The sequence below is a fragment of the Salvelinus fontinalis genome, chromosome 10, assembly GCF_029448725.1.
Source record: "Salvelinus fontinalis isolate EN_2023a chromosome 10, ASM2944872v1, whole genome shotgun sequence".
Lineage (NCBI taxonomy): Eukaryota > Metazoa > Chordata > Actinopteri > Salmoniformes > Salmonidae > Salvelinus > Salvelinus fontinalis.
The window spans coordinates 29,576,047-29,596,046 of record NC_074674.1 but is presented as its reverse complement, the minus strand read 5'-3'; the positions used below and the strand labels follow the sequence as shown (position 1 = coordinate 29,596,046).

The following is a 20,000-nucleotide window of genomic DNA, read 5'->3' as shown; positions in this document are numbered from 1 at the left end:
GAGCCCTCATTAAGCCATAAACACACCCTGTCAGCCTGAATACAGAACACATTGAAATATGTTTGTAGCTCATTGTTGTAAGGAGGAAACTGGGTAGAAATGGTTGACAGGTCAAATTACAGTTGAAGACAATGTATTAGGCTATATTACAATAAGCTGCCTTTTAACATGTCTCTCAAATGATTGGACCAGAGGAATGTCGACAAGAATATCCTGTTTCATTTGGCCCACTTCCATTCATCCAGCCTCAGACTAGCCTCCTTTACTTTTTTTGTGCCAACTCTGCTCCCTCTGCTCTTTCCTTTTGCTTTATTTTCAAGTCATTTCTATTCATGGGAACATAGTGAAGTCTTAGGTTCATTCACCTGCTTTTATTGAGAATGTTATAAATAAAGGATGTCACTTGCAGTAATGTGCTAGGTTAGGGTTAAAATGGTTAGGGATTTCTTATTGTTTGGTTTTATTCTAATGCCAACATGACAGTGCCATGAGAATTTCATAATAAATGGTATCATTTGTCCACATGGCAAAACAAATATTTGTTATCAAGGGAATCTGACATCAAGAGCATTCCTGCAAACTGCATTTGTATTTTTTTTAACCTTTGAACCTGTTAATGCAATGTGCGCTTGTGCAGTATTTTGTTTGGTTTTGGCCTAATCTGTTTCGTTTTCAACGTGCAGTGCAGGTACAGCTATAATGAAGTGCCCGTATGATACTGACTTTTACATTTGATGTCCTATATTTGGGATCACAAAGTACTGAACATGATATGGCTTTTCAGTCTCTTGCTCCTGCCATTGCTGTTTATGCCTATGTAACGGATGTGAAATGGCTAGCTAGTTAGCGGGTACGCGCTAGTAGCATTTCAATCAATTACGTCACTTGCTCTGAGACTTAAGTAGTGTTGCCCCTTGCTCTGCAAGAGCCTCGGCCTTTGTGGAGCGATGGGTAACGACCGTGCTTCGTGGGCAACCGTCGTTGATGTGTGCAGAGGGTCCCTGATTCGCGCCCGTGTCGGGGCGATGGGACGGTTTAAAGTTATACTGTTACATTGGTGCCGTGACCCGGATCACTGGTTGCTGCGGAAAAGGAGCAGGTTGAAAGGGGGGGTGAGTAACGGATGTGAAATGGCTAGCTAGTTAGCGGGTATGCGCTAGTAGCATTTCAATCAATTACGTCACTTGCTCTGAGACTTAAGTAGTGTTGCCCCTTGCTCTGCAAGAGCCGTGGCCTTTGTGGAGCGATGGGTAACGATGCTTCGTGGGCGACCGTCATGGATGTGTGCAGAGGGTCCCTGGTTCGCGCCCGTGTCGGGGCGAGGGGACGGTTTAAAGTTATACTGTTACACCTAGGATTTTTAGTGTTTGGATTGAATTTTGGTGTATCACACCATATCCGCATCTTAGTGTTGAACAGTTAGCCTGTTCATGTGACTACTACTTATACAGATGAGGTATTTCCTTGATCTGTGGAACTGGTGGTCGGACCATGGACAACTGAGCTTTGTGTTATGCTGGAGTTACTAGAGGTCACTAATGCTGCTGTATCGGCGGACCAGTCTCATGAAATTCACATCAACAGGCCAACACTCTTCGGATACTCTGAAGGGTTTGGATTGATTTGTGTGCTAGGGTGGCGTGTTAGTAGAGGCAGTTGGACATTCAACAATTTTATATTTAATTACTGTTACGTTCAAGTTCAAACCCGATTTAATTTCCCCTTGGGCTTTTCTAATGAATCAAGTATTGCCTAATTGATCTCCTCTACAGGTCCTCTGCATTGGAATGTTTTACTCTTTCCCATCTGGGTCCCATGGAGCTTCCACCCCTGCTGTGTTCAGTCAGTCACTATTTGTTCAGATGGAAAGTGTTTACCAAACTATTTCTTTAAATTCCACTTCCTGTTACTGACCCGTGGGATACACATGAATGCCTTGTTTAGTCACTTGTTATGGAGAGTTAGGCCAGAGTGTACTGTAATAGAGGTTAAAGACATCCTCCAGCAATTTTATTTTGTATATATTTTTTTATATAAAAAGTTACTTTTACTGTTGAAATGTGATATCTCAAGTATAAATGCAGTGAAGTACACTTAAGGCAAAAACAAATGTTTGGCGCAAATGTTTTTAGATACAACTGATATTTCTACAGGTAAGTCAGGTATCTAGTATTCCCAAATTCCTTCCAAGGTAAAGCAAAAGGAAGTGTTAGATAAAATAAGCCTGAGTGCATCTTATCGCCTTGACAAGTTTTCCATGTTTACTGTCCGTTAAGTCAGTCTCCATACGTATGTAGGTCAGGACCTGTGTTGCATCATGCATGGGTTGTCTGTTTACTCCTTAACCACACCCTTCCTGTGTGAAGATGCTGCTGCACGTTGGCGGTATGCGTTCGGCCCTGGGGCTACTGGCTGTCAGGAGGGCATGCTGCCTGTCCCGCACCACCCACCACTCCCCTCAGACACTGGAATACAAGCCCATCAAAAAGGTCATGGTGGCCAATAGAGGTACCGTAACAATTCTCCCACCTTGGTAATTCTGACACTAAAACATAAATGTCAGCCAAATTGTTGTAGCTAGTTTCCTCTCACCACATGATTACATTTTCCTGAGACTGCATGATCACAGCTGAGTAATCCAACTACTTGTAGGTGAGATTGCCATCCGTGTGTTCCGGGCGTGCACTGAGCTGGGGATCCGGACAGTGGCTGTCTACTCTGAACAAGACACCGGCCAGATGCACAGGCAGAAGGCAGATGAGGCTTACCTCATAGGGAAGGGCCTGCCGCCCGTGGCTGCCTACCTGGACATCCCTGACATCATCAAAGTTGCTAAGGTCAGATGTGAATATGTATTTTTGAAACTTTTCTGAACCAACTGTTACTGCACTTAAAGATCACAGCTTTATATTTTTTTTCCACATCGTTTTATTATTTTTCTCAGGAAAATGATGTTGATGCAATCCACCCTGGGTATGGCTTCCTGTCTGAGCGATCAGACTTTGCTCAGGCATGTGTCGATGCTGGGGTACGCTTCATTGGCCCTTCCCCTGACGTGGTGCGCAAGATGGGAGACAAGGTGGAGGCTCGATCCATCGCTGTCCGTGCAGGTAGGCCGGACACCCACTCACTGTCATGTTCAGGACTGTCTGATGGATGTTTGTTTCATGTGTTAAAATATTTTTTTCAGCAAAATCATCAAACATACAGCTGACATTGTGTACTGTTTAGTTAAGCTCATATTGTTAGATTTTTTTGCTTCCAGGAGTTCCAGTTGTACCAGGGACAGACGGTCCCATCACTTGCCTATCGGAGGCCCAGGAGTTCTCCAACACCTATGGCTTTCCCATCATCTTCAAGGCTGCATACGGTGGTGGGGGCAGGGGCATGAGGGTGGTCAAAGAGTACGAGGTGAGTAGAAATATCTGTGCCTAAGTAGAGGCTCCAGTCTGAGTGTTTTGTCTTTGTGCTGGCTGATTTATTGATCCCCATCGGTCGACGTGTGTAGGAGCTGGAGGAGAACTATCAGCGTGCGTACTCTGAGGCCCTGGCTGCGTTTGGGAATGGTGCTCTTTTTGTGGAGAAGTTCATTGAGAGACCCAGACACATAGAAGTGCAGATCCTGGGTGAGTTTGTTTGCTAGACTGTTTTTGTTGAGTCTTTTAAAAGGGTTGTATACAGTAGATCTAATCACATTGTCATCCCATCTCTCCCAGGTGATAAGTATGGTAATGTTATCCACCTGTATGAGAGGGACTGCTCTATCCAGAGGAGGCACCAGAAGGTGGTAGAGATCGCCCCGGCTGTACAACTGGACCCACACCTTCGGGACAGACTCACTGCTGACTCTGTCAACCTGGCCAGACAGGTACAGGATGCAACACACGCGCGCACACACACTTTATGATACATTCTTTTAATAGGGAGTGTAGAGCTGAAACCTTGTATTCCTTTGTCATTTTCATTTTTTAAGTGTTTAGAATTTTGGCACTGCTGCCTATAAAATGGCTGAGCTTTATGTATTTGCAGTTTTGAATGGAATATCAGATGATCATTTTTTGAATTGAGTGGAGTTTTATTGTGCAAAAGCACTTCTCAGAGACATGACACCATAAACATCAAGGATGAAAGTTGAGAAACCCTGAGTTTGTTCGTTCTTGGCCTTTTGTTCAAAACCGCTCATAATGAAAAATGTCCTCCATTTATTTTTTTGTAGTAATGAAAGCAAGGCCCTCAAAGCACAATGTATTTTAAATTCATTTATAAGCTACTCTGCGCTGTTCTAAATGGGTGCTCTCATTCTGTGTTGTGCTCATAGAAGCAATGGAGACATGTGGGAGGAGGATGAAAAACTGCAATATTCCTTTCCAGGTTAAGAAAGGGATTTGGAGACAGAGCCATTTCGATTCATAAGTGTCCTACAGGGTAGGAAGAAAGGATCAAAGTAAAAGACTGGAGCCTAATTAAAGCAGTGGAAAGAAATTCCACCTGCAGTCTACCAATTGGCACACTAGATGGCAGCATTCAACAACACAGATGGCCAGAGGAGGCTGCCACTAGTAGTGAACTGTTGAGACTGCCACTCCCACTCCCAATAAATATCACCTGTAAGGGGTCTTTCACACCACAGCGTTTACTCCTTTAGTTCGGTAGCTTTGAACTGGTGTGAACACTATCCGCACTAAACAATGCATGGTGTATCGCTCAAAAAGGGTGGTCTCGGTCCGAGCCAATTCGTACCGTTGTGCGGTTCGCTGCAGGTGAGATGGCAGTCTGGACCAAACACAGGGGAAAAAACAGTTGCGCAGTATTATTGATTGTTTGACTGCGAGCATTTGATGACATGCATGCTACCTCATAAGTAGATCTCTGAAACGTTCTGTGAGTAGGCCTATAGCAGCACATTTATGAGCGCATCCAGGGGGGGGGGCGCGCCGTGGCGATATATGCTACTGAATATAGCCTAGTCATGTAGCAGTTAGAGCAGCTATTGTGCCCGAGGGGAATACAATGGAACAAATAATCGAACTCTGATTCGAACTAGAGCTCAGCACTGTACTAAAATATCCCAACAATACTCAATTGAAGAATTTCCTGATTGCAATCAAGCTGACTTTTGTTTTCTTGAGGTGGAAGCAATTACTTTGATCTGAAAACAGTTACTGGTGTCAGTGGCATCCCACCGATATCCCCATCCTGTGTGAGATAAGCTATTAGACGTTGTGTACACTAGCTGGTGTGCCTGTCATGTGCACCCTTGAGCTAGCTGTATTTTGCAAGTGCTTTTATTACCTTTTTTGCTGTCTGTTTTTTGGGATGGAAGAGGGAGGCAGGGGGTGGGACTAGTTTGGTATGTTTGAGGGAGTGTAGAAAGACCTGTGATGTGCATGTGGATTAATTTGGGCTCGGCCACTGTGTAACTGCGTGAACTCATCCATCCAGCCTGATACCCAGACATGCACTACAGTGAGTAGTCTCCCACCCATCTGCTATGTCAATAGTTTAACAGAATGGAAAATATGACTACACTAGCATTGGTCTCTGTGTGAGGGAGAGAGAAAGAAATTGGGTGTGAGTGAGGGACAGAATTCCTCCATCTGTTCAATCATATGGCAGTGAGGAATGAAGAGGAGTGGCGACGAGAACATTTGGCTTTGCATGCCCTTCTAGAAACCTGCTCTCCTAACAAACAAAACCCTGCCAGTGGTGTTTCACTAACAGACTCCTCCCACATGAGCACATTGATTAAATATCAGATGTGTTTAGTCTTTCAGCATGCGTTTCCACTAGGGTCCAGCTTGTCATGTCAGAGATTTTCAAATTTTTCATTAGAATTAGTTTGGTCTTATCTATAAGTGAGTTGTGGAGGACATTGTAATGCTAAAATGATTCTCCTGATCTACAATCCTGTGGGATATCATGGACTGTCAGATATGATTATCTAAGGAGGATAATGTTCACCCATATACCTTTTATATAGCACCTTCCCCAGACACGAGTAAATTTTATGATCACTTTGATCTGTTATTTAAAGCTTTAATCATCTGCGGTTATTTTAGGAAACTTGATTACAACTTCATTTTAAAGAGGGTGTTCCAGCTCTATCTCAGGAGTAAGCTGTGGACCAAAATATCAGTGTGAAACATGCTTTGGATAAACTTAGTTAGGATTTGAGTAAATCTTTTTTTTTATAGTTTTTTTTTTCACTAGAATACTAGGGTAATAAATTCCTCCGTAACATGAGAATATTGATGCACATGGTTATAGGGATCACTCTTGTATCTGAATTGAACTTCGCGTACACTGGGTGTACAAAACATTATGAGAACACCTGCTCTTTCCATAAGACTTAACAGGTGGGAGCTATGATCCCTTATTGATGGGTTAAAGAAGGATTTTTAAGCAGTAACAAATCTCAACATATTTTGATGTGTTTGTGGGCTGATAGTTGGTGGATAAGTGTTTTTACTCAAACCCCAGAAATGGTTGTCATTCAATTACAAAGCTACCACAAGGAGTTTTGATAAGGTCAGAAAATAAAACTTTAACTGAAAGTGCTAATGAAAAGAGATCTCTGTCAAAACTAGTTTGTAATATTTTTTTCTCATTTCCATGGTGACTGCTCTACCCAGAGCCTCTTAAGAACATGTAGGGGTGTGGTCACAGCCTTGATACGGTCTCCTACTTCCATTCTTTTCTCTTCTAGCCCACATGCTCATTTAATTAATTTACACCCTCACCCCCCCCACACAAATGCACTCTCCAACTGAAACCTCTGTATTTTTGTTCTCAACTCAGCCAGCATTGACATATTTAAAACAGCAGATTGCATTAGTTTCTGAATTGTTGTGCTTGCATGTACAGTACCTGTCATTGGTGATGGAAGTCAAGTGTTCCTATCTGCCGGTGTCTACCACGTCTCATCCCCGCTCCCGCCCCATCGGTCTCGTCCCCTCACCTCCAGAAACAGTAGGGGTTCTAACTTCAGAACCCAGTTCCTACATTTGAATATAAAAATGTATTTGATCAAACAAACTATACTACATTTTATCTCTGGGACCCTCAGGATGACCAATCAGAGCAAGATTACTGAATCTAAGTACATTATTTACCTTCAGAGGGGAATGTATCAAACAAAGTGGCATGCTACATTATTTTGTTGTGCACTCACCTCAAACAATAGCATGGTATATTTTTCACTAATAGCTACTGAAAATTGGACAGTGCAGTTAAATTAACAAGAATTTAAACGTTCTGCACATGTAAGACATGTCTATGTCCTGGGAAGTTGGCTGTTACTTAAGTCATTTCTAGTCATATTAGTTCATGTTAGTAACAACCGTCCCGTTATAGGGACACCGATCCTGTAGAGCAGGTATTCCCAAACTGGGTTTTGTGCAATGCCATCGGGAGTACGCCAAATAAAAATGTGATAAACGAAAATATTTTTTTTTCTGAAGAGGCAACTCTGGGATGCTCACCTTCTAGGCAGTGTGTCTGTTTTTTTTGCTCATCTTAATCTTTTATTTTTATTGGCCAGGCTGAGATGGCTTTTTCTTTGCAACTCTGCCTAGAATGCCAGCATCCCGGAGTCGCCTCTTCACTGTTGACGTTGAGACTGGTGTGTTGCGGGTACTATTTAATGAAGCTGCCAGTTGAGGACTTGAGGCGTCTGTTTCTCAAACTAGACACTCTAATGTCCTTGTCCTCTTGCTCAGTTGTGCACCGGGGCCTCCCACTCTTTCTATTCTGGTTAGAGACAGTTTGCGCTGTTCTGTGAAGGGAGTAGTACACAGCGTTGTATGAGATCTTGAGTTTCTTGGCAATTTCTCGCATGGAATAGCCTTCATTTCTCAGAACAAGAATAGATTGATGTGTTTCAGAAGAAAGTTCTTTGTTTCTGGCCATTTTGAGCCTATAATCAAACCCACAAATGCTGATGCTCCAGATACTCAACTAGTCTAAAGAAGGCCAGTTGTATTGCTTCTTTAATGAGGACAACTGTTTTCAGCTGTACTAACATAATTGCAAAAGGGTTATCAATTAGCCTTTTTAAAATTATAAACTTGGATTAGCTAACACAACGTACCATTGAAACACAGGAGTGATGGTTGCTGATAATGGGCGTATATAGATATTCCATAATAAATCTGCTTTTTCCAGCTACAATAGTCATTTACAACATTAACAATGTCTACACTGTATTTCTGATCAATTTGTTATTTTTATGGACAAAAAAATACCTTTTTTTTTCAAAAACAAGGACATTTCTAAGTGACCCCAAACATTTGAACGGTAGTGTATATTGGGAGTAGTGCCTTTCCTCAGCCACAGTGTGTTTGTGCTAAAGTACTATCTCATAACTCAATGAAACCTTCACTCTTGTGCAGACATTTAGAAACAAAACGATCAGAAAAATAAGCCACGTTTTTCATTGAGAATTAAGACTACTTTTTAGTAGTAAGCCATGTATAACAGCAACCATTTAATATGAAGGGGCTAGAAGCATCTTATATGGTGAGCTACTGAGTGGCTAGGACAGGCAAGCCCCATACTATTGTGGAGAACTTAATTCTTCCTGCTGCTGCGGATATGGCTGGGGGAATAGGCCAAAAAAAACTATACAGACGACGCCTTCATCAAACAACTTTAACGACTCGTCAGTGACATGGCAGGAGATGAAGTGTTTTGAGACTAGTTAAGGTTCATATCACTTCCACCCTAGACGCACTCCAGTTTGCATAATGCCCCAGCAGGTCCACAGACGATGCAATCGCCTGCACACTGCCTTATCCCATCTAGACAAGAGGAATACCTATGTAAGAATGTTTTTCATTGACTATAGCATTCAATGATGAGCTTAGTACCCTTCAAGCTCATCAAGCTGGAGGCCCTGGGTCTCAACCCCGCCCTGTGTAATTGGGTCCTAGACTTTCTGATGGGCCACCCCCAGGTGGTGAAGGTAGGAAACATCTCCACTTCGCTGACCCTCAACACTGGGACCCCACAAGGGTGCGTGCTCAGCCCCCTCCTGTACTCCCTGTCCACCCACGACTGTGTGGCCACGCACGCCTCCAAATCAATCATCAAGTTTACAGACGACAACAGTAGTTTGCTCGATAACCAACAACGACGAGACAGCCTACACAGAGGTGAGGGTACTCGAAGTGTGGCGTCAGGAAAACAACCTCACTCAATGTCAACAAAACAAAGGAGATGATCGTGGACTTCAGGAAACCGCAGAGGGAGCACCCCCTAACCACATCAAAGGGACAGCAGTGAAGAAGGTAGAACATCTTTTAAATTCCTCTGTGTACACATCAGACATTGAAATGGTCCACACACGTAGACGGTGTGGTGAAGAATGTGCAACTGCGCCTCTTCAACCTCAGGCGGCTGAAGAAATTTGGCTTGCCACCCAAAACCCTGACAAACTTTTACAGATGCACAATCGAGAGCATCCTGTCGGGCTGTATCTCAGCCTGGTACGGCAACTGCACCGCCCTCAACCGTAAGGCTCTCCAGAGGGTGGTGCGGTCTGCACAACGCATCACCGGGGGAAAACTACCTGCCCTCCATGACACCTACATCACCCAATGTCACAGGAAGGCCAAAAAGATCCTCAAGGACAACAACCACCCGAGCCACTGCCTGTTCACACCGCTACCATCGAAGGCGAGTTCAGTACAGGCACATCAAAGCTGGGACTGAGTGACTGAAAAACAGCTTCTATCTCAAGGCCATCAGACTGCTAAACAGCAATCACTAACTCAGAGGCTGCTGCCTACATTGAGACCCAATCACTGGCCACTTTAATAAATGGATCACTAGTCACTTTAAACAATGCCACTTTAATAATGTTTACGTGTCTTTCATTACTCATACATGTGTATACTGCATTTTATACCATCTATTGCACCTTGCCTATGCTGCTTGGCCATCACTCATCCATATATTAATATGTACATATTCTCATTCACCCCTTTAGATTTGTGTGTATTCAGTAGTTGTTGGGAAATTGTTAGATATTACTGCACTGTCGGAACTAGAAGCACAAGCATTTCGTTACACTCGCATTATCTGCTAACCATGTGTATGCAACATTTTGAAACAATTACTGCTTTGCATACAAGCCAGTGAATTCTACAGCTGGATGAGTCAACAGACTTGACGGGCCTGGCACAGCTCCTGGTATATGTTCATTGTTTTTGGAGGGTCAATTAAGACATCCTCTTCTGCAAACCGCTGGACAGCTTTGTGACATCAAATGGACTTTGGTGCTCAAGATGTGTTTGTATCTGTACTGATGGCGCAAAAGCCATGACAGGGAGACATAGTGGAATGGTAACGCGCATGCAAGCAGTTGCTCCCGATGCCATTTGGGTACACTGCAGCATCCACTGAGAGGCTCTTGCTGCCAAGGGAATGCCTGATGTCTTAAGACATTTTGGACACTACTATTCTCATATTTTCTGCACTATGCAATAATATCGACCATGTAACGCTTTTACAACATACAGAAGTGTGCTGGTTATCAAGGGACAAAGTATTGATACTTAAAAAAAAATTGAGTCAAGCCTTCTTGCATCATTTTCACTTTACAAATGGCTCTTTCATCCCCCTGTAACTATTCCCCAGGTCGTTGCTGCAAATGAGAATGTGTTCTCAGTCAACTTACCTGGTAAAATAAAAAAAATAAACTTGTCTGTCCGCTTGCATGACAAGTTTCTCACACGACTTGCCTGTCTGGGTGATGTTTTTTCCTCGCCTGAATGATCTGAATCTAGAATTACAGTGACTCTCCGCAACTAGATTCAATGTGCGGGACAAAATTGAGGCTATGATTTAATAAGTTGGAGATCTTCTCTGTCTGCATTAACAAGTACAATATACAAGTCATTGTCTTTAAGCTTGAGTTCATTTGCACACACATCATACAATGTCAAATGTGATATTGCAAAGCACCGGAGTGAGTTGGGTGCGCAATTACACAGGTACTTTCCTGAAATGTATGAGACAAACAACTGGAGTCATTATCCATTTCATGTCCTGCCTCCAGTCCAGTTACCGATGTCTGAACAAGCGCCTCATCGAAATTGTAACGAGGTTATGTAAAAATTGTATTTAATCAGAAGCCACTGACAGATTTCTGGATTGGGCTGCGCTCAGAGTATCCTGCCTTGGCAAATCACGCTGTTAAGGCTATGATTCCCTTTGCAACCACGTACCTATGTGAGAGTGGTACTCAGTGATGTTTGATTTTCCCCAAACATGACGCTTTGTATTCAGGAGATAAAGAGGATTTCTTTGCCACATTTTTTGCAATTTTACTCTAGTGCTGTATTGAAAACAGGATGCATGTTTTGGGAAAAAAAATTCTGTACAAGCTTCCTTTCACCATATCATTTAGGTTAGTACTGCAGAGTAAGTTCAATGCTTATCCATCCTCATTTTTCTCCTATCACAGCCATCAAACTCTAACTGTTTTAAAGTTACCATTGGCCTCATGGTGAAATCCCTGAGTGATTTCCTTCCTCTCTGGCAACTGAGTTGGCAAGGACGTCTGCATCTTTGTAGTGACTGGGTGTATTGATACACCTTCAAAGTGTAATAACTCCACCATGCTCAAAGGGATATTGAATGTCTTTTTTTACCAATCGGTGCCCTTTGCGAGGCATTGGAAACCCTCGCTGGTCTTTGGTTGAATCTGTGTTTTAAAATTCACTGTTCAACTAAGGGAGCTTATGTGCGGGATACAGAGATGAGGTAGTTATTCAAACATGTTAAACACTATTGCACACAGTGAGCCTTATTTGACTTGTTAAGCAAATGTTTACTCTTGAACTTATTTAGGCTTGCCATAGCAAAGGGGTTGAATACGTATTGACGGAAGACATTTCAGTCTCTTTGTTTACCAAAATAAATATATATTAAATCTTTAAACATTTTACTTTGACATTATGGGGGGGTGGTGTGTGTAGGCCTGTGACCTAAAATCTCAATTTAATAAATGTTTTAATTCAGGCTGTAACACCTTGGAAAAATTCAAGGCGTGTGAATACTTTCTGAAGGCATTGTACATACACAGCACTTATCCGGTGTGTGACATGAACTGACTAGCCATGAGCCTGCACCTTCACGTGGGTGACTGAATGGATGAGAGGGCGCCTGCCGATCTGGCAGAGATTAGTTTTGGGCAAGGGATGAATTTCAGTGGTTCAGATTTCAGTGAATTTGGCTAATGCTATTTTGACACCCCGTAGCGCTGTGGAGTGGGAAATGGTCTGATATATTAAATCCTGCTTCCTCCTTGGCTGAGCTCTAGAAAGGCTGTCTAAAAATGACTATAATCACAATGGGATATCGCACAGTCTTCAGTAGATATTAGCTGTCAGTCTTGTCGTTTCCCCCTTTTTAGTAGATTTAGTTGTCTGTAGTAGAAACGGAATCAGTTGGTGTGAGACTTGGTTTATTCATTGTATGAAGTTAATTTTAGCTTTTGAAACACAGAACTTGTAAGCTCTTCCAATAGAATTCAGAATCTGAGAATTTGCGAAGAAATCCAGTCATACTTATTTCTTCAAATATCTTTCCATGTCCTTAGGTAGGTGACAAAGTAGAGGTTTGCATCTAATTGGATTTGTCTGTGTGTACAGGTGGGCTATGAGAATGCTGGCACGGTGGAGTTCCTGGTGGATAAACATGGAAGGCACTACTTCATCGAGGTCAACTCCCGCCTACAGGTGGAGCACACCGTTACCGAGCAGGTCACAGAGTAAGTTACAGCCGTTAACAAGCAGGTCATGGCCATTACCTCGCATTACAATGTCACTTCTCTGACAACCTGTAAGACTGTTCCCTGTCTGGTCAAATTATGTCTGTTCATGCTAAGTGTCAAGACTGTCAAATCAAATGTATTTATATAGCCCTTCTTACATCAGCTGATATCCCTAAGTGCTGTATAGAAACCCAGCCTAAAACCCCAAACAGCAAGCAATGCAGGTGTAGAAGCACGGTGGCTAGGAAAAACTCCCTAGGAAGAAACCTAGAGGAACCAGGCTATGAGGGGTGGCCAGTCCTCTTCTGGCTGTGCTGGGTGGAGATTATAACAGAACATGCCCAAGATGTTCATAAATGACCAGCATTGTCAAATAATAATAATCACAGTGGTTGTTGAGGGTGCAGCAAGTCAGGACCTCAGGAGTAAATGTCAGTTGGCTTTTCATAGCTGATCAGAGTTGAAGGTAGAGGTCCTGCTGCTGGGTTGTTGCCCTCCTACGGCCTCCTCCACGTCTCCTGATGTACTGGCCTGTCTCCTGGTAGCGCCTCCATGCTCTGGACCCTACGCTGACAGACACAGCAAACCTTCCTGCCACAGCTCACATTGATGTGCCATCCTGGATGAACTGCACTACCTGAGCCACTTGTGTGGGTTGTAGACTCCATCTCATGCTACTACTAGAGTGAGAGCACCGCCAGCATTCAAAAGTGACCGAAACATCAGCCAGGAAGCATAGGAACTGAGAAGTGGTCTGTGGTCACCACCTGCAGAATCACTCCTTTTTTGGGGGTGTCTTGCTAATTGCCTATAATTTCCACCTTTTGTCTATTCCATTTGCACAACAGCATGTGAAATTTATTGTCAATCAGTGTTGCTTCCTAAGTGGACAGTTTGATTTCACAGAAGTGTGATTGACTTGGAGTTACATTGTGTTTAAGTGTTCCCTTTATTTTTTTGAGCAGTGTACTTACTGTGACTGTCAACTTGATGTTGGCTACTATGTAACTACTTCCCACGCTCCTGCTGGACGGTAGTGCTTGTTTAGCGGGAGCGAAGGGCACTGTCCTGGTGCTGTTGCCGATAACCATCTAGATGTCATCAATGTGACATCAAGATGGTTATCAATATTAGTTATTTCGTGTTGGCTGCTAGCCTACTTGAAATGAAATCATAAGTAATATACATGAATTTAAATCCATATAGTCATGTAGGTAATCTATAGTCAGTATTTACAGATGAGTGGACAAAGGAAAGCAAGCCTTTTGGAGTGAGTCTAGTCAATGAATGAGTGTTTTTATTTCTTTTTTTTATGCTTTGTCTGCTTGATTGTTATGGTTGACTTGGGTTTCTTCTGCTTGGGAACTTGATTGAAGAGTTGATTAAGTTTATCATGGAGGAAGAAAAGGAACCAGATGGGAAGACATGATACTTAGGCAAGGACTGAACATCTTGCCTTGTGATAACGCAAAGGAACCCTACAGAAGTGTCGTAACGATGAAGTAAATTAACTGCTATAGCAGATGCTTAAGAACATTGTTCTTATGCCGTTTTCCTTTTCCATATAAATCAGTCCAGGTTGTCTGAGTTCCACATTCAGAGCCAGAATCCTAGTCCACAAATAGCACTGCGAGACTATGTCATTTGGACTTCCTACTCTGGACACTGAAGATGATAAAATGCCTAATCTCACCTGTCATATTCATTTAGAGGTGAAACACTGACAATAGCATGCACTTATCAGATGCAGCAAAGTCATCTATTTAATCATTCAGGAGGGATGAAAGAAATGCAGCATCATTTTATAACACTGACTCACACAGATTGATTTGACTGCTTTTTTGTGTTTTTCTCCTGTGCTCCTGGCACATACTCCTGTATTTGTGCCTGTCTGGTCGTGTGGAAGGAAAGTAGGTTCATTCATTATAAATGTCCATCTTGTCACATGAAATTGAAACCGTCAGACTGCAATTGGCATTCAGCGGGAGCACTCCTCTGAGTGATTGGGTCTGGAAATGCACTTGATTCTTATTTCGGAAACTCACCAAAAAGGCATTCGAGCCACGCCCACCAGCCGCTGGCCATGTTCTCCTCCAGCTGGGTTGAATTCTCAGGTCTGTATATAGTGCTCTGGTGAGTAGGTTATTACACAACAGCTCTGTTTTTGGCTGTCTGCCTCTACTTTTTATCATGACTTTCAATTGGTCACAGTGATTAAGGCCCCCTTCTGTCATTTCTTAATAAGTTGTGTGGTAATGGGAATCAATGGAAATGGTCCATGACATTGCAATGTGTTAACTCCTCAAACTCTAACTTCCCCAGTCTCATAACAGCTCCTTTTTCCTCCTTTTGCATATAGCTTAATGCATTTCTCTCATTTCAGTCAATGAACATCTGCCATTTTTGGTGCATTCATCCTTTTTTCTTGCGTTGCCGTAACATCACCTCTCTAGGAACAGTATCCTGCTGTATGGAGGCCATGTACAGTGCATTTGGAAAGTATTCAGACCCCTTCCACTTGTTCCACATTTTGTTACCTTAGTCTTATTCTAAAATTGATTGAAAAATATTTATTTAATCTACTCACTACCCACGTAATGACAAAGCAAAAATGTTTTTTTTAGAAATGTTTGTATATATGTGTGTCTTTACATAAGTAATCAGACCCTTTACTCAGTACTCTGAAACACCTTTGGCAGCGATTACAGCCTCGTCTTGGGTATGACACTACAAGGCACACCTGTATTTGGAACGCTCTGTCAGGTCTCTCCCAGAGATGTTCAAGTCCAGGCTCTGGCTGGGCCACTCAAGGACATTCAGAGACTTGTCCTGAAGCCACTCCTGCGGTGTCTTGGCTGTGTGCTTAGGGGCATTGCCTTGCTGGAAGGTGAGCCTTCACCCCAGTCTGAGGTCCTGAGCGCTCTGGAGCAGGTTTTCATCAAAGGATCTCTGTACTTTTCTCCGTTCATCTTTCCCTTGATCATGACTAGTCTCCCAGTCCCTGCTGCTGGCCACTCTACCATAAAGGCCTGATTGAGTGCTGCAGAGATGGTTGTCCTTCTGGAAGGCTCAGTTGTTTGTTTGAAAGTATATTGTGAAGTTCTTGGTAGCTACCTTATGTTGGCTCCCGAGAAGCAGTTGGCATCACTTGTTGGGACTGCTTGTATCTTTCCAGTGATCCTGCTGACCAAGGACAGGTCTGGGGAGCTGTTTGGCGTCACAGCTAGCCTAGCTGCTAGCTAGCTGGACATCAAGCTGGCAATGTGTTCTGGAGCGCAGCCCACAACAGGGTTAGCCATTGTGGCTGGGATGGCAGATTGTCCCGGGTTTGTGGCTGTCTAGATCCCTGTTTTCAAATTTCCCGTGACCTGCCCTGTCTGGAATTGCGAGGATTAACAGCCTAACATGCGTTTATCTACCATGACAAAGCCCAAAGCCAGCGGTAGTATCATTTGAGGACAGTGCCAGCTGTCTATCGCATGTGAAGGATCTTTTAAACAAACCAGAGACCTATAAGCAAGAAAAGTTTCAAGTGTTTTGTCCAAATTGCTGTGTATATTCAGAGCCATATCCCTGTAATGCTTAGATCTTATGTCAAGTCTTGTGGTTGCAGGTTCACTTGGCACATCTAAAGCCTTTTCTTTTGGGGTGTTGCTGTAGGCCACCAAGTGCTAACAGTCAGTATCTACATCATATATGTGTGTGAAATGCTTGATAGTGTATGTGACGTAAACAGTCTACGTTCTTGGGGACCTGAATATTAACTGGTTTTCATCAAGCTGTCCGCTCAAGAGGAAGCTTCTTAGTGTAACCAGTGCCTGTAATCTGGTTCGGGTTATTGATCAACCTACCAAGGTGTTTACAAACACTACAGGAACAAGATCATGCACATGTGTCGATCACATTTTTACTAATGCTGTAGACCTTTGTCCTTAAGCTATATCCATACCCATTAGATGCAGTGATCACAATATAGTGCTTATATCCAGGAAAGCCAAAGTTCCAACGCTGGGCCTAAATTTGTGTATAAGAGATCATACAAAAGAGTTTGATGTAGATGATGTCAAAAATATTTGTTGGGCTGATGTGATTAATGAGGAGCATCCAAACGCTGCACTTGATGAATTTATGAAATCGCTTCTTCCAATTATTGATGAACATGCACCTGTTAAGAAACTGACTGTGAGAACTGTTAACCTCCTAACAAGCCTCTACCCCGGATCCGGGAGCACCCCCCACCCCACCCCCCCACACTGATTAGCATCGCTAGCATAGTGTCACAATTAAATAGTAGCATCTAAATATCATTAAATCACAAGTCCAAGACACCTAATGAAAGATACAGATCTTGTGAATAAAGTCACCATTTCAGTTTTTTAAAATGTTTTACAGGGAAGACAAAATATGTAAATCTATTAGCTAACCATGTTAGCAAAAGACACCCTTTTTCTTTGTCCACAATTTTTTCTCAACACCAGTAGCTATCACCAATTCAGCTAAACTAAGATATTGATAGCCACTAACCAAGAAACAACCTCATCAGATGACAGTCTGATAACATATTTATGGTATAGGATAGGTTTTGTTAGAACAATTTGCATATTTCAGGTATAAATCATAGTTTGCCATTGCAGCCAGCATCACAAATCTCACCAAAGCTCCTAGAATTACTACAGACAGCAACCTGTATTACCAATTTACTCATTATAAAACATTTCTTAAAAATACACAGCACATAGCAATGGACAGACACAGATCTTGTGAATTCAGACAACATTTCAGATTTTCTAAGTGTTTTACGGCGAAAACACAATAAATCGTTATATTAGCATACCACATACGCAAACGTTACCCGAGCACTGATTCTAGCCAAAGAGAGCGATATCATATCATCGCCAAAATATATTAATTTTTTCACTAACCTTCTCAGAATTCTTCAGATGACACTCCTGTAACATCATATTACAACATACATATACAGTTTGTTCGAAAATGTGCATATTTAGCCATAAAAAAACGTGGTTATACAATGAAAATAGTAGGAAAACAAGCCTGGGAATGTCGGTCGCCATCTTTGAGTGATCTAGTTTAATCAATAGCTAATCATATACTTGACTAAAAAATACAGGGTTGACATGAATCGAAAGACAAATTAGTTAATGCAATCGCTGATTTACATTTTTAAAATTATCCTTACTTTTCAATACAGGTTGCGCCAAGCGAAGCTATACAAAACAAGATGGCGGCGTAAGCTTTAACATTTTTCGACAAACACGATTTATCATCATAAATTGTTCTTACTGTGAGCTGTTCTTCCATCAGAATCTTGGGCAAAGAATCCTTTCTTGGGTCTAATCTTCTTTTGGTCGAAAGATGTCCACTTGTCTGTCTAAATGCCCACTAACGTACGACCGGGAGCCCGAAATGTGCCCAGCGCGTCAGTGCACAACAAAGCAATGCCTCAAAATCGCACTAAAAGGATATAAATTGCTATACAACGGTTCAAATTAACTACCTTATGATGCTGTTAACACCTATAACGGGTGAAAACATGACCGGAGAAATATTACTGGCTACACTAATGCTTGGAAAAAGAGCAGGGCGGTGTCCACCGCGCGTCCGGCGCAGCTGGAAAAGAGTTCCTACCTACAGGTTTTTTTGTTTTATAGTGGCTGTGATTGCGCAATCGATACCATTCAAAGCGTCATCACGTAAAGGCATCCAGGGGAAGACGTAAGCAGTGTCCGTATCCTCATAGCATTCACAGTGGCCTTTAAACTGACTCCAGATCAGGGGCCAAAATGTGTGAAATCTGACTCCATGTCAGGGAAATTGCTGTAGAATGAGTTCTGTTCCACTCAGAGACAAAAGTCCAACGGCTATAGAAACTAGAGTGTTTTCTATCCAATAATAGTAATAATATGCATATTGTACGATCAAGAATTGAGTAGGAAGCCGTTTCATCTGTAGAGACAATTATGCTAATTTGAAACAGCACCCCCTATAGTTGCAAGAAGTTAAGCCTCCATGGATTGATGAGCAATTTAAAAACTATGGTTGAAAGAGATGGGGCAAAAGAGTGGCTAATGAGTCTGGCTGCGCATCTGACTGGCTGACACTGCAAATTGAGAAATGTGTTTAAACTCAGCAAAAAGAAGAAACTGTTATGAATCAATATCAAGTACTTTAAATAAAATAATGGACAAAGACAAATTCAACTCCATCTTTCATCGAATCAGATGGCTTATTCATCACAACCACTTGATGTTGACGATTAAAATATTTGTATTTTTTTTTTTTTTTTTTTTTTAAATGATAATTCATTGGTAAAGTTAGGCAGGAAATGCCCACGACAAACGGTGAGCAATTATATTCATGCATAAAAATTGAAATAAATTATGAAAGAGCAGTGCAAGTTTGAATTTTGTAAAGTTAGTGTTTGAGAGGTGGAAAAATGTATCGTTAACAATCAATGAGACAACCTCCTAGCATTGACAACTTAGATGGAAAGCTACTGAGGATGGTAGATGACTCTATAGCCACTCCTATCTGTCATTTTTAATCTGAGCCTTGAGGAAAGTCTTTGTCCTTAGGCCTGGAGGGAAGCCAAAGTCATTCCGCTACCCAAGAGTGGTAAAGCGGGCTTTACTGGTTCTAACAGCAGACCTATAAGCTTGCTGCCAGCTCTTAGCAAACTGTTGGGGAAAAAATGGTGTTTGACCAAATACAAAGCTACTTCTCTGTAAACAAATTAACAGACGTTCAGCATGCTTATAGGGAAGGGCACTCAACATGTTCTGCACTGACACGCATTACTGCTTGGTTGAAAAATTGGTAATAAGAAGATTGTGGGAGCTGTACCGTTAGATTTCATAGCAGCTTTTATTATTGACCGTAACCTGTGTTATGGTTTGTCAAACTCAGATAGCTCTGAATCCACGATATGGCAATCTAATACAGCTCAGAGGGTTTTCTTTAATGGAAGCTTGTCAAACATGTGGGATGTACCGCAGGGCAGCTCTCGTCCCTCTTTTTTTTTTTTACCAATGACCTGGCATTAAACAAAGCATGTGTGTCTGTGTATGCTGCTGATTCAACCATGTACGTATCAGCAACCACAGCTAATGAAGTCACTGAAACACTTAACAAAGAGTTGCAGTCTGTTTTGGCCAGTAATAAACTGGTCCTGAACATTTCTAAAAGTAAGAGCATTGGATTTGGT

At 42.2% G+C, this 20,000-nt stretch overlaps 1 protein-coding gene across 2 annotated transcripts in view; it reads left to right on the top strand.

Annotated features, from left to right (window-relative positions):
- LOC129863965 (pyruvate carboxylase, mitochondrial-like) overlaps positions 1–20,000 on the top strand; it is a 115,353-nt gene that overhangs the window by 4,608 nt on the left and 90,745 nt on the right. For both annotated transcript variants that reach the window (XM_055936451.1, XM_055936453.1), the window contains exons 2-8: positions 2,367–2,508; positions 2,653–2,837; positions 2,945–3,110; positions 3,266–3,411; positions 3,509–3,626; positions 3,717–3,868; positions 12,657–12,775. In XM_055936451.1, coding sequence (XP_055792426.1) covers positions 2,367–2,508; positions 2,653–2,837; positions 2,945–3,110; positions 3,266–3,411; positions 3,509–3,626; positions 3,717–3,868; positions 12,657–12,775 — 1,028 coding nt within the window. The remainder of the gene's footprint in view (positions 1–2,366; positions 2,509–2,652; positions 2,838–2,944; positions 3,111–3,265; positions 3,412–3,508; positions 3,627–3,716; positions 3,869–12,656; positions 12,776–20,000) is intronic.